Source organism: Pyrus communis, chromosome 12 (assembly GCF_041283825.1).
Source record: "Pyrus communis isolate YQ-2024b chromosome 12, ASM4128382v1, whole genome shotgun sequence".
In the NCBI taxonomy this organism is placed as follows: domain Eukaryota; kingdom Viridiplantae; phylum Streptophyta; class Magnoliopsida; order Rosales; family Rosaceae; genus Pyrus; species Pyrus communis.
This window is the reverse complement of record NC_142576.1, coordinates 19401048-19413888: the sequence shown is the minus strand read 5'-3', so window position 1 is coordinate 19413888 and position 12841 is coordinate 19401048. Positions and strand designations below refer to the sequence as shown.

General features: G+C 38.3%; 3 protein-coding genes across 4 annotated transcripts; 2 read left to right on the top strand and 1 right to left on the bottom strand.

The window, feature by feature from the left end:
- Positions 1-594: 594 nt before the first annotated feature.
- LOC137744920 (DNA-directed RNA polymerases II, IV and V subunit 12) lies at positions 595-2730 on the top strand. The gene is made up of 3 exons (XM_068484737.2): positions 595-753; positions 878-970; positions 2436-2730. The coding sequence occupies exons 1-3, from the start codon at positions 711-713 to the stop codon at positions 2456-2458; spliced, it is 159 nt and encodes a 52-aa protein (XP_068340838.1). The 5' UTR covers positions 595-710; the 3' UTR covers positions 2459-2730.
- A 1272-nt stretch (positions 2731-4002) lies between these two features.
- On the top strand, positions 4003-6920 carry LOC137744996 (uncharacterized). Of its 2 annotated transcripts, none has more exons than XM_068484839.2 (3): positions 4003-4162; positions 6329-6422; positions 6526-6920. In XM_068484839.2, the coding sequence occupies exons 2-3, from the start codon at positions 6329-6331 to the stop codon at positions 6672-6674; spliced, it is 243 nt and encodes an 80-aa protein (XP_068340940.1). In that variant the 5' UTR covers positions 4003-4162; the 3' UTR covers positions 6675-6920. The 2 variants fall into 2 exon arrangements, with proteins under 2 accessions (XP_068340940.1, XP_068340939.1); XM_068484838.2 differs by having other exon boundaries at positions 4022-4162; positions 6315-6422.
- Positions 6921-7489: 569 nt separating this feature from the next.
- Positions 7490-11349, bottom strand: LOC137745806 (leucine-rich repeat receptor-like tyrosine-protein kinase PXC3). The gene is made up of 2 exons (XM_068485817.2): positions 8215-11349; positions 7490-8115 (listed from the first exon to the last, which is right to left on the bottom strand). The coding sequence occupies exons 1-2, from the start codon at positions 10553-10555 to the stop codon at positions 7790-7792; spliced, it is 2667 nt and encodes an 888-aa protein (XP_068341918.2). The 5' UTR covers positions 10556-11349; the 3' UTR covers positions 7490-7789.
- Positions 11350-12841: the final 1492 nt, after the last annotated feature.

Genomic DNA, 12841 nt, shown 5'->3' with positions numbered 1-12841 from the left:
CTAGAACGATTATAAAGACTTACTGTATATATACGTGCGCTGACACATACACGATGTTGATCATGTCTATCCCGTTAGTAGAAAACAACCATTCACAACATTTAGAGGGAGTATTGTAATCTAGGTCCAAAAAATTGAACTGTTATTTGTAGATGTGACAGGCTACTTATAAATAGTCTACTTACAAGAAAGGTAATTGCAGCACCTAAAATTGAAGGATTTTTTTTTTATTAGTTTCAATTTATTTTAAATTTTATGTGCAATGTTGATAGAATTCAAAGACTTTACAATGCATGTATTAAGTTCGATTCTTGACGTTGGTGAATCTCACGATAGTGGTCAAGGGAGGCTAGAATGTCTCTGTGCTTCCCGACTTTCAAAATGGTGGATTTCCGTAACAAAACTTCTAGCTGGTCCTTTTTTGTTTATTTAAAAAAAAAAAAAATCTTGAATGTCCAACTTCAACTATCTTTACAAATTCTATGAGGGTGTCCAAAAACGCTTTTTGGGTGTACACAAATGTTTGCCGACCTCAACTAGTCAGTCCAAATATTTTGGGCTTAAAACCCAAATCCATTTCAGCCCATCATACATATAGTAACAGTCCAGGAGAAGTCCCAATAAAAGGAAGAAACCCCGTGATTATTTGTTTCCCTGAAAACAGAAGCAGCAAAACCCTAGAAAATTAACAGCCTTTTCGAGCTCTTCTCATGGATCCTCCGCCGCCAGAGGCCGTCTACTACATCTGTGGAGGTATTGATCTTCCCTTTCTTCTTCTTCTTCTTCTTCTTCTTCTTCTTCGAGATGAATTACATACAGAAGAATTTAAATTTGTGATATTAAATTAAGGATTTAATGTTGTTGTAATGTATTGTAGATTGTGGGATGGAGGTGCAGCTGAAATCCAACGACGTGATTCAGTGCCGCGAGTGCGGTTACCGTATCTTATACAAGAAGCGTACTCGCCGCAGTAAGTCTCGATATCCTTATATGCTCTTATTGTTGCAATATTGGTTGATTTCTCCAAAAGTTGATTATTTGAATATATTCGGGGATTGGGTAAATACCCAATTATCAGTAATCGATTTCGGATTGACAAATGTGGATTCTCTTGATTATTCGAACGGTAGAGGGAGTCGAATTTTTTAGCTTGTTGTTTTATGTTTTTAGGGTTTATGTCACTTACCGAATTTCGTCGTATGACATTAGTTTTAGTTTGTTGCAAAAGGAGGACATGGTTTTGGTTAAGGAATTCTTGTTTTTTCACTGTCAGCATTTAGTGTTTTGTAATCGAAATGTTTGGCAGCGAGCAAATCTACAAATTAAGATGGTTATGAATACCTTAAAACTGGATTGGCTATCTAGGTGAATCCCTCCAATCCCTTTGGAGAGTTAATCATCTCATTTACACCAATTATGCGCTTGAAAACTACTCCGGTCCATTTGGCCCAATTTAGGTTCAATTAGGCATCAGTGTCTTTTTGTTATTTTCTCAGTTCATAGTATCTCACTAGGTTTTTATTAAAACTTAAAATGCTGGTCGAATTCATTCTTTGTTCGGCTGGTTGCCACCCTTGTTGTACAAGATGGTGAAATTCGTTATGTTTCATGTGTTCTTCATCTTTAGTAATTAGTAGCTGTTATCTTAGCAATACTAATCAAAAGACCTATTACACCTTAGCAATAGAAATTATTTGTAAGGTTATAGGCACTGTAGGAAATTGTTATATTGATGCCAAATAGCGATACTGACCAGAGTGATAAGTTTTCGGTTAGTTTTTAGGGCTCTGGCTTAGAGGATATGGTTTTACGTGCACTTAGCCTACACCAAGATGCACCAATACTAATATTTGATCACCAAATTTAATCGGCAAGATTCTGAATCAAAGTTAGGTAAAGCGTTGCACCCAATTATTTGAATTTTGTTGAATATCTGTCATTCCTGCTGATTTAAGGTCATTGATCGAGCAAGCAGTATTGGTGCCACAAAGTGTAAATCACAACGTGGTAACTGCACATGAAACAATAACGGCTGTTGTGTCACTTTGTTCATGTTAGGCATTAAGTTATGCTAGTCCTACAGTAATCTGCTATATATACTCTCTTTTCTTTCTTTTATGTCTTAATGACATCGCCATGTTATACTATCTACCAGCACAGGCATCGTACATTTGATACATAAAGAATTGTATTGATATGGTCCACTAGAACTTCGTCCTTACATCAATTTGAAAGCCAAAAAAAAAAAAAAAAATGATAAACACGAACGCACAAAGAAGTTGTAACACTGGCGTGTCGTAGCGTCCCTTATGAAACAATGTTGAATGCGTTCTTGCTGGCCTTTTCATATATATATATATATAGATATCATTCATTTATCGCTCTCTCAGTGACAATATTCAATGATTTATAATGACTCATGGTTGCATTTGCAGTTGTTCAGTATGAGGCACGCTGAGAAACCCGTGCAGAGCTCCTCAGCATGGCAGCAGATAACATGAAAGGTAGAGTGTCGCTTGTTAAATACCTCCATGGTTGATACAACTTGGAGGCCAACTCAAAATAGCCCAATCGGGCAAGGTAATTCGGTGTAACAAACACAGCTGTAGTGACATTAAAATTGAACATATTGTTGTGAAATATTATGTTTGGCGATGAATGGAACATCAAGATGTCTGTTTGGAGCCTTATAATTGAGATAATGGTTGAAAAATATTTAGTTTCTTTCAAGGTTTCTCAATTTTCGTCTCTTATTATTCATCGTTCTCCTGGTATACTGGAACCCAAAACGATAGTATTATATTCATCGAGTATTATATCCATTTTCTCAACTTATTTATCTCTTTCCAGTTTTGGCATTTGCATTGAATAAATCGAAGAGGAATCGAGAACAAAAATTAACGGATGTGGATAAGGGGAAAATGGGCTGTGGATTCCATTTCCCTATTTCAATTCTGTTGCCCCTCACCACCAAGCAATTGAATTCGTGGTTTCAACCGAAATCCGAGTTCCTTTGTTGTAGATGGTGAGCAAAAAACTTCCATATACTAGTAGTGTCGCACTAAACACCGGAGTTTTGTGTGTAATGTAAACTCTGATGTACTTTCTACCGTGCTGCGTTGCCGACAATTAGGGAGTTCGGAGGTGAGGAGTGAAAAGTTAGAGGTTTCCTCTCCCCGCCACCACAGATGGCCAGGGACAAGTCCGTCGGAAAAAGCCAACATGCTTTGTTAAACCATCAAAACAACAAACTTAAAAACTACAAGCTCCAAATTTCTCTGACTTATTTTGACGCTTAGCTGGTGAAAGCTTAAATAAAAAAGACTCTCACAAACCCCAACAAATACTACTCTCTCGGGCCTTATTTGGTATAGAAGATTGGATTGAAATTGGTGAACCACTGTTTTTAAGGTGTGTTGAAGAAAGAAATGGAAAAAATCGTGACCAACTTAAAGGTAAGAAAATGAAATGAAAATTAAAGATGAGTGGTATTTTTGTTATTTAGAAATGCTGTCCTGGACATCAGGTGGCCAAATAATGTGTGGCCACCCAATGCAGGTCTAGAACCACATTAGTTGGCATCATTATTTGGCCTCTATGTCAAACGGTACGTCAATTTAAAGTTGATGACTTCCAAAGAAGCCAACATGGGAGTTAGAACTTTCAAACCCATGCTCGTTTTCTATAAGACCAACCTTTTGAGATTACCATCGAGCCCAGATTTAAAAGTGAGTGACCAACAGAAGAGAGCAAATTATTTAACTATTACTTTGAAGATGAATGCTAAGAAGACTCTTTCAAAAGTGAGCATCTTCATAAACTTTCTCACATCTCTTTCAGCACTGTATTTTCTAATGTTAATACAAGAATTATCGTTAAATAATGAGGTAATAAAGAATTCATAAATAGTCTAAATTTGAGAGATTCTTTTATGCATTTCTCCACTTTGAAATAGAAAATTGATGATCCAACAATGAATACGACACCCATTGCATTGTCGTTGATCATCAAAAAGTGGAGAGACGAAGAAGGCTCAAGAATTCCTGTCGTGGGAAAGTTTCTCTCTCATTATCTCGTCAGAAGTGGAAACAAGAAGAAGGTTCAAGAATTCCTGTTGACAGATCCCATCGTGCGATCTCACCGACTCGGAACTCCTCCTGCTGTAAGTTTTCCGTTTCATCTACAGATATAGAAACAAAGAAAAACCTCCGAGGTTGTCGTTCGTTCTTTCAGAAAGATTTCTGTTTGTCCTCAGTTTGCAGTTTTGTTCGATTATTACTATGTTTTTGTGTGCTTATGTTTGAGTAAGATTCTTAGTAATTAGTGAAGAAACAGAAACATGAAGTGGGTCGAATGAAAATGCAAGAAAAAATGAAGAAAATTGAGTGCTTATGTTTCAGTAAATAGGAAATTGTAATGGGGTTTTCACTTGTAGGTCCTTTATAAATTTATAATTGAGAGAAAAACCACTTCAAACCTAATACTTCACGAAAATACCCAATTGACTCACTTGGTAACGGGGGAAGTATTTCACAACTAAGAATAGTTAAGAGTATGTGTATGGATGAGGGGTTTTCTTTTCCGCCAATTGGGCTCTTGAGGTGTTTTTGTATGAAACTTATAGTTGTCGGGGTGTTTTTTTTAATTTACTTAATGGACAGGGCGGTTTATGCTATGAAGATTATGAGAGTTATAAGTAAATAAATTGACTTGGTTATTCTCCAATATTGTGAACTAACTCAGATCTCTTGAAGAGTCATTTATTTAGGTTCTCTGCTTTGCAATTGGTTTGGAGAATGCATTTTAGACATGCAACTGATTTGGACTTGAATTTCAATCATAAGTTGGGATACCCGTCTGGCGGCTGGGACTGGACTGGAATCCTGTCGCAGGATTAGGACTGAGTCCAGTACTGTACCGTAGAGTCCTGGCTTGGGAGGGGATTATTTGGTAAACGGGGGTGTGTACCCCCTCTTGTTTCACTCTTATTGTGTGAGCTATTAGTCTCTCTCATCACTTAAATCCACATGATGAGAAAGATATTAATAGCTCACACGATGATATGGATACTGTTAGTAGGGGGATATACCTCCGGTTGCATGTAAGATTCTCCCAACCCTTGGGGAAGAGACATGTTGTCTTTGATAAGTGGGAAAGTTATCTAATTTCACTGAGTCTTAGTCCTGCTATTGTTAAGCTCATCGAGCATGGGCCACGACAGTTATTCCATTTTAATTGGTCTAGCCATCTGTAGTCCCAGCCACCAAATAGGGAACTAGGCTAGTCGTTCTTAATTGGCAATTCAAACAGATAGGGAACTATCTAGTTCGTTTTAGGCCACTTTTGGTGCCCGGGTTTGGATTGGATTGGAGATGACAACTCACTAGATTCAAAGTATCTTGAAGCAAGATATGAAGGCTGACTTTCAAATTCTGCCCAAGTTGAAGGAACGGTCTTCATCTCTTACTTCAACACAATGTATTAAAAGCGTGAGGCGTGGGTGAGGCGTCCGAGGGGTAGCCCAGCCTAGGCGTGAGGCGAAGCCTCACGGGACCTTATTTTTTTAATATATACACTGAGCGTACACATATATTATATTAAAAATAAAAAAAAAAGATTATTAATCAATAATCATCCAGCACACACATATATTATAAATACATATACACACACATATATATATATATATATATATTATGGGAAGTGTTATTGGCACTCCAAAAATCTCATTCTACACTCCTCATAAGTGTATTTTTCTTTTCAAATATAGAAAGTTTGGAGTGTAGAATGAGATTTTTGGAGTGTCAATAACAATTCCATATATATATATATATATATATATAATAGAGGATGAAAAGCATAATGAGCACACATATAACAATGCATGCACATAGCACACACATCCATTATATTAAAAAAAAAAAAAAAAAAAAAAAAAAAGAGAGACGATACTGCAAGGCAGAGGTATGAGGCAGTTAAAATCCTACCCAAAATTTGGGTTTGGGAGTAAAAAAAAAAAAAAAATAAATAAATAAAAAAATCCCCCTGAAGCACGCCTAGGTGGCTCTAGCAGCGCCTTCCGTCCACTCCCTCAAAATAGAGGCAGCAACCCTCAAGCCCAACCTCACAGGGCGCCTAGGCGCGCCCTGAGGCAAGCCTTTTAAAACATTTCAGCATACCTTGAATCTAGTAAGTTATCCCATCTACCAATCCTAAGGGACCAAACGTGACCTTAGGGGGTGTTTTGAATGCCTTCCCTTTTTGTTGTCATTGCATATTCTCTCACGAACCTGGGTTATGTTTCTAATTGGCAGTTTGAAATTTGAAGATGCCTGCAAAATACATCATTCCTGCTGTTTTGGGATCATTTGCAGTGGCATGGACAGCTGACCATTATTTCGCTGACAAGAAAATATTTGGAGGCAAGTTTGTTCTATTTGCATTTTTATGGGTTTTTTTTAGGAAATTTATTGCGTAATAGTTGTTGCAATAGCCTGATGGCATTATGTTTGTTGATAAACTCAGGAAGTACTCCGTCAACTGTTGCAAACAAAGAATGGTGGGAAGAAACTGACAAGAAGTTTCAGGCATGGCCTCGGACTGCCGGTCCACCGGTGGTCATGAATCCCATTAGCCGTCAGAATTTCATTGTCAAGTCCCGCACCGACTCTTGAAGATTCTCCGGATCTTCACTCCGTTTATGTGTGTTGTGAGCTGAAAGAAGGATTGAAGGATTAGCAAAATAAATGTTAGGCTGGTTTGATAATGTTGTGATGTGAACTTTTTTGTACCAAAATAAAAATGTCAGGGAATCCTAAATCTGAGGTACAATAACCCAACTATGAATCACCGTGTATTGATCACTCCGGATTCTATCGATATGTCTGTATTTGAATGAAACAGTCAATATTTGGTCGGTATGTCGTCTCTTAATCATTTCAACAATTGGTTCAGTCAATTTCCGATTATTTAAGCTTTAACTAGAAACAGATGGCCTCAAGGCCCCCCAACAAGCTTAAGTGGATGGAGAATTCTCATACCAAAGCTTGGATCTGATGCATTCACAATTGAGAAATGATGGTTACACGAAGCAATCTTCAACCGAAAGGGTTAAACATAGCCCAATCAGAATTATAGCCCTACAAAAAATTATTCTTAAATGAATGGTGTCATGTCATATTCATGCCATTTCCAACCGAATGGATTAAATATAGCTCCAATAATTTATTAGTTTTAAGTTTATAACATAAATTTATTAGTTGATATAATTAAACTACCTTTAGATGTTTTTAAATCTAGCCATCGAATTTGAATCAATTATTGCAATTGAGGAGCTGAGCCGCAAAAAAGGGCTAAGAGGGAGATCACATTTGGCCTAGTCATTGGTTGAAGATGAGTTTTTGCACAAATCAGGTCATTTCTCACCTTTTGAACCTTTAGCCTTCTCCATTGGAAATGACCTAAGTGATTTGAATCAGATATGGACTAGTTTTTCAATGCAAAGATGTGTGAACTTGATCGAAAGCGAAGCCATAACATGCACCTTCACATATAAATCTCAAAAACCAGGAACAACAATATACGATATGGACCTAAATGTAAACAGAAACTTAGACTAATCCTTTCCAGTGGGAGGACTTTCCCTGGATTCATCCACCCCCTCTTCCTGCTTCAACTCGAACCGATTACAACCGCCTTTTCGCTTCATTTCTTGAACACCCCGAACAACCAGATGGACGATATGATTGATGCGTTCAGAACATACAAGACTCAAATGACTTACCATCCATCAGTTTTTCTTGATTTCTTGCAGCATTTCCACAACCTTCTTCATTTTCGGACGTTTGGCGGGTATGCTGTCAGTGCAGAGCAAAGCAATCTTCAGTGCTGCAAGCATTTCTTTCCTCCAACCGAAGGACACAGTGCTGAGCCTTGCATCGAGAATCTGCTCCGGGGTTTCGGCTCTTGCCGGAGCATTATGCACCCACGTCACCAAATCTACCCCCTCGTCAAAGGCTTCATCTACTGGTAATTTGGTTGTAAGGATCTCAAGCAAAACAACACCATAGCTATAGACATTTCCGGGCGCTGTAACTTGCATTGTATATGCATATTCTGATGACAGAAGAGAGGAAGAACACAAAACTAGATTAGCACACTAACAAAGCTACCAAGTGAAAGGAATGAAGAATAAACTGTATAAAAAAAATATACCTGGAGGAATGTAGCCAAAGGAGCCTGCAACCGCGCTGATACTGGCTGTACCTCTGGATGGATCCAAGAGCTTCGATATCTCGATCTCTCCAACCAAAGGATTGGAGTTAGCATCCAGAAGAACATTACCAGAAGAAATATCGAGATGGATAATCGCTACATGGTGAAGGAAAGCCAACCCTTCTGCTACTCCTATGGCAATAGAGAGTCTTTTTGGCCAGTCAGGTTCATATTCGGGCAGCTTTGTGGATTCATGAAGAAGCTGACATAATGTCCCATAGGACAAGTAATGATGCAGCAAGAGAGCAACGTCCTCGTAAATAACAAATCCGATAGGACGCACTAGGTTATCATGACAGAGTTTGCTCAGCCTTTCGAGCTCTCGGATCATCTTGTTCTGGTGATGAATGATTGTCCTGTCCATAGATTTCAGTCTCTTCACAGATATGATTAGCCCAGACGGCATAACAGCCTTGTAAACCGTGCTAAAGGTCCCGGTGCTGATCTTGTTTGAAGCCTTCATGGTTGCTTTGACAGCACTATCAAGATCTATTGCTTGTTTGAGATTCTCAACAAAGACAGTGCCTGCTGCTATCACCGGTAGGTTGTTGGCTACCTCGTCTTCAGTCCCTGTAGCATTTTCTGCCTTCTCCTGTCTCTCTCTTATCATAAACAGCAAAACAACAATGGTTACCGATATAAAAACTGCTAAACCAGAGCCGATAACTGCCAGTATGAACCTGTAAGAACCCCTATGATGATAATTTGCACGGTCACCACCGTTAGAATTTTCACATAAGGAGCTCAGTGGTTCTCCACAAAGCCCTTTATTCCCAAGAAAACTTGAATTCGAACTCTTCTGGAATGGCACGAATGTTGGTACTGGGCCAGTGAACAGATTGTTGGAGAAATTAACCTCTATCAAGCTTAACATGCCCTTAAGTGCAGTTGGAATAGCATCAGAGAGCTGATTGTTGGAGACATCAAGAGAAACCAGCTTGTCAAGTTTCCCTAAATCCGCGGGAATAGGTCCGCGGAGATGATTGAAGCTTAAGTTTAAGGCAATCTGCAAGTTTTTGATATGACCAATTTCAGGAGGGATACTGCCAGTCAAATAGTTTCTTCCCATCTGCAACTCAAGCAGTTTAACACAGTTTCCAATCTCGTGAGGTATCTCCCCCCGAATCGAATTCTGACCCAATAGCAAGTATTGCAATCTCGACATGTTGCAGATATCACTTGGTATGGAACCATTGATTCTGTTGTTGCTCAGATCAAGCTTGTTAAGATTCTTGCAATCAAGAATTGATTTCGGAATATCTCCAAACAGACTGTTGCCGGCGAGAATCAATTCCTGCAGATTCATGAGCTGGCCAAGGTCCGGAGGAATTTTCCCGGTAAATCCATTTGAGGCTAAATTTAGGAGGGTGATATTGGAGCACTTGGAAAACTCGGGAGTAATCTCACCAGAAAGATTGTTATTGTCTGCCTCAAAGTATGTAAGGCCACTAACATTTCCAATTGCATGAGGAATGCTACCTATAAGATTATTGTTACCAATTCGAATACTCGAAAGGCTGCTGCAGCTTCCAATTTCTTCAGGAATATCTCCACCTAGTCTGTTCTGGGTCAGAACCAAAAACTCCAGATTCCCTGAAGCAAAAATGCTTTTGGGAATTGGGCCTTCTAGCTGGTTAGAGTGCAGATTCAACAATTCGAGCTTAGAAACCGAGCCTAGAGTATCTGGAATTTTACCCTCAAATGCATTCTCATAGGCAGTAAAAACTCTCAGGTTGGTGAAATTCCCCACCCAAAGTGGGATGACACCACTCAACTTATTACTAGAAATTTGAAAATCCTCTAACTTCTCTAGCCCCTGAATTTCATCAGGTATTTCTTCTACTAGGAAGTTATTGGAGAGGTTCAATGATCTAAGGTTTCTGAGATTACCGAGCTCAGGCGGAATTGAACCTCCAAACTTATTCAAAGCCAAATCAAGAAACTCAAGCTGTGACAAATTCCCAAAAGCTGAAGGAATTGGTCCATGGAAATCATTGTACGACAAGTCAAGCCTCTTCAAAGCCTTGAGCTCGGAAACAAGAGTCACATTACCTCGGAGGTTCTGGTGCGAAAGATCAAGCTTTTCCACCATGGAATGATTCAAACCGCAGCCAATGCCGGGCCAAGAGCAGTAATCTGAGCCGTTGCCACCCCATCCGAGTACTCCGAGCTCTTCGGTAATGGCGAGCAATGTAGCTTGATCATGAAGCTGAGCAGCCACAAGATGAGACTTGGATAGAAACCCAACAAGAAGAACACAAAACAAATACAAAACCTCCATTTTTGGGTTGTCTGCAACACTTCCCCTGTGGAAAAGAACTCAACTTTCTTCTCTGAGCTCCAAAACAGTGACAAGAGCATACATAAAACCCTTCAACCTCCAAAACCCAATTCTTTTTTTTTTCTTCAATGATTTAGTTTTCAACTTCTGAATTGCAACCAAATGTCAGTCTTCCTTGTTCTTGTTCACCATGAAAAACCATGACCCCAAATCAGCTGTCAACTTTTTTGACAAAACGCATTTCAGCATTGCATCAAGGAGCAAACCCAATCCCTTAATTTATCGGGGTATTCCTTAATTCTAAGGGGAACAAGATAAAAAGGAAAGCACAACATCAAAGGGTTTTGATTTCAGGGATGGAACTGATTGAAGACTCAAATGAAAGGAAGAGCTACTGGTACAGTAGAGTGCAGAAAGAAAAACAAGAGGAAGCAAAAAAAAAAAAGAGGTAAGAAGATGATTGAACTATGGAACAAGGGTTGTGATTTTGTAAATGGAAAATGGCCATATCATATCATTTTACTTACAGAAAGAGAAGCCTTGGTTGCAGAACCAAACAAGAAAATGAGTCCATACTCCAGAGGCAAAGGCTTTTGTGAGAAATGGGAGAAAGAGTAAAGAGTACAATGTTTTTGGTACGAGAGAGAGAGAGAGAGAGAGAGAGAGAGAGAGATTTGTGGGTCTGAACTGAAAGGAGTACAGGAGTAGGGAAGGAAGGAAGGAACAGAGATGAAATTCTTTGTCACGTAGGCCTTCACGAGAAATGGGCAGTGATGAGTGAATGAACTGCCTACATAAGGCCTACCTGGCCGTACTGCGCTTTTCATAGCATACCATACAAACTTATTGTACCAGATTATTTCAGATTGAATTAACTTCATGGACTAACTAAACTAGTTATAGAGTTCATTTCACATTGAACTTTAATGATCCGAATCGTTTATTTTTGAAGTTGCACCTTATAGATCATCCTCACAAAATATTAGTCAAATAAAAAATATTTGAGAGTCTGAGAGTCTGAGAGTCTGAGACATCAAATTAGGTTCAAAGAAATTAACGAATACTTTGTTTGATAAAAAACAATAAAATTTCATTGTGATAATTAAGTAAGCAAATGGTTTCGGATTGAATTGGATTTTTTTGTAAGAATGATCTATGAATCGAGAGTTATAAAATAGACAGTTCAGATCGTTGAAATTAGACGTGGAGTGGCTCCCATAACTAATTCTCATTTTTTGAAAAAAAAAAGGGAATCTCTTTGCATAAAAGGCATGTAATGAAAAACTTATATACATACATAGAGTGCATTTATTGTATTAGACTATTTTGGACCGTTCTAACTTCATGGACTGACTGGACTAGCCATAGAGTTAGTCAGAGTGAGTCCCTTATAGTCTCATTAAACTCAGTCCTTGCACCCAACAAACACGAGACTACACTAATAGCTCATCCAATTCAATCAAGTGAAAATTTAGTGAAGCCAAAGGGATATACATGTATACACCTCATAGCATATACGATATTTATATCTTGCAGATTTTTTTGGTCCGAAGATAAAGCGAGGATTATATTTTCAGTTGAAAAAAAACTACGCACAAGCTAGAATTCTACTCTCGTTTTGTTCTTTATGTAAATAAGAAAGTTTTGCCCTTCATACTTCATAGTAGACTGATACTATGCTCACTTATGTGTTCTATTTTTCGACCCAACTTTATAGTAATTTGTTATTTATCTCTCGGTTATAAAAAAATGTAAAAATAAAAAAAATGAAAAAAAAAGAACTAGTGAACGGATATAGCAATAGTCTTGCAGAATCTCTGATACTATTTATCAACTTAAGGTGCATCAATTTGTGACTCTTTTTTGGGGTCCAAGCATCAATTTATAACTAAGCATAAGTCAAGTTGAGGTAATATGTGTGCTATATGATAGGAAAGGAGACTATATGTGTATTTAGAATGATTAATTAATTTAATATAGCAAATGACCTTCTACCACAGTAGTGGAGAGAAGTGTTGTCCTTGTACCACGGCGTGGATTCGCAACCATTCGACTCCTTAATCTAACAAATCTATCGTTTGTCAAAAAAAAAAAAAAAAAAACTTAACATAGTACTTATGACGTGTAGGAGCGACTGGCTGAGCATATTCTATGTTGCGAGAGGATCCTCGTCGGATCTTCTTTGTGAGGATTTCAGGGATTCTCCAATCATATCCGTTCATCGTACATCGTGCAGTCAGAAATCATTATAAATTTTTTTAATTTAAAATTAAATATAAACAATAT

Excerpts from the sequence above, each read along its gene's own strand:
- LOC137744920 (XM_068484737.2), top strand. The coding sequence starts at position 711 with ATGGATCCTCCGCCGCCAGAGGCCGTCTACTACATCTGTGGAG. Across the intron at positions 754-877 it reads CGTCTACTACATCTGTGGAG|ATTGTGGGATGGAGGTGCAG; the intron begins GTATTGATCTTC and ends AATGTATTGTAG. Across the intron at positions 971-2,435 it reads CAAGAAGCGTACTCGCCGCA|TTGTTCAGTATGAGGCACGC; the intron begins GTAAGTCTCGAT and ends TTGCATTTGCAG.
- LOC137744996 (XM_068484839.2), top strand. The coding sequence starts at position 6,329 with ATGCCTGCAAAATACATCATTCCTGCTGTTTTGGGATCATTTGCAGTG. Across the intron at positions 6,423-6,525 it reads TGACAAGAAAATATTTGGAG|GAAGTACTCCGTCAACTGTT; the intron begins GCAAGTTTGTTC and ends TGATAAACTCAG.
- LOC137745806 (XM_068485817.2), bottom strand. The coding sequence starts at position 10,555 with ATGGAGGTTTTGTATTTGTTTTGTGTTCTTCTTGTTGGGTTTCTATCC. Across the intron at positions 8,116-8,214 it reads CTTTGGCTACATTCCTCCAG|AATATGCATATACAATGCAA; the intron begins GTATATTTTTTT and ends TTCTGTCATCAG.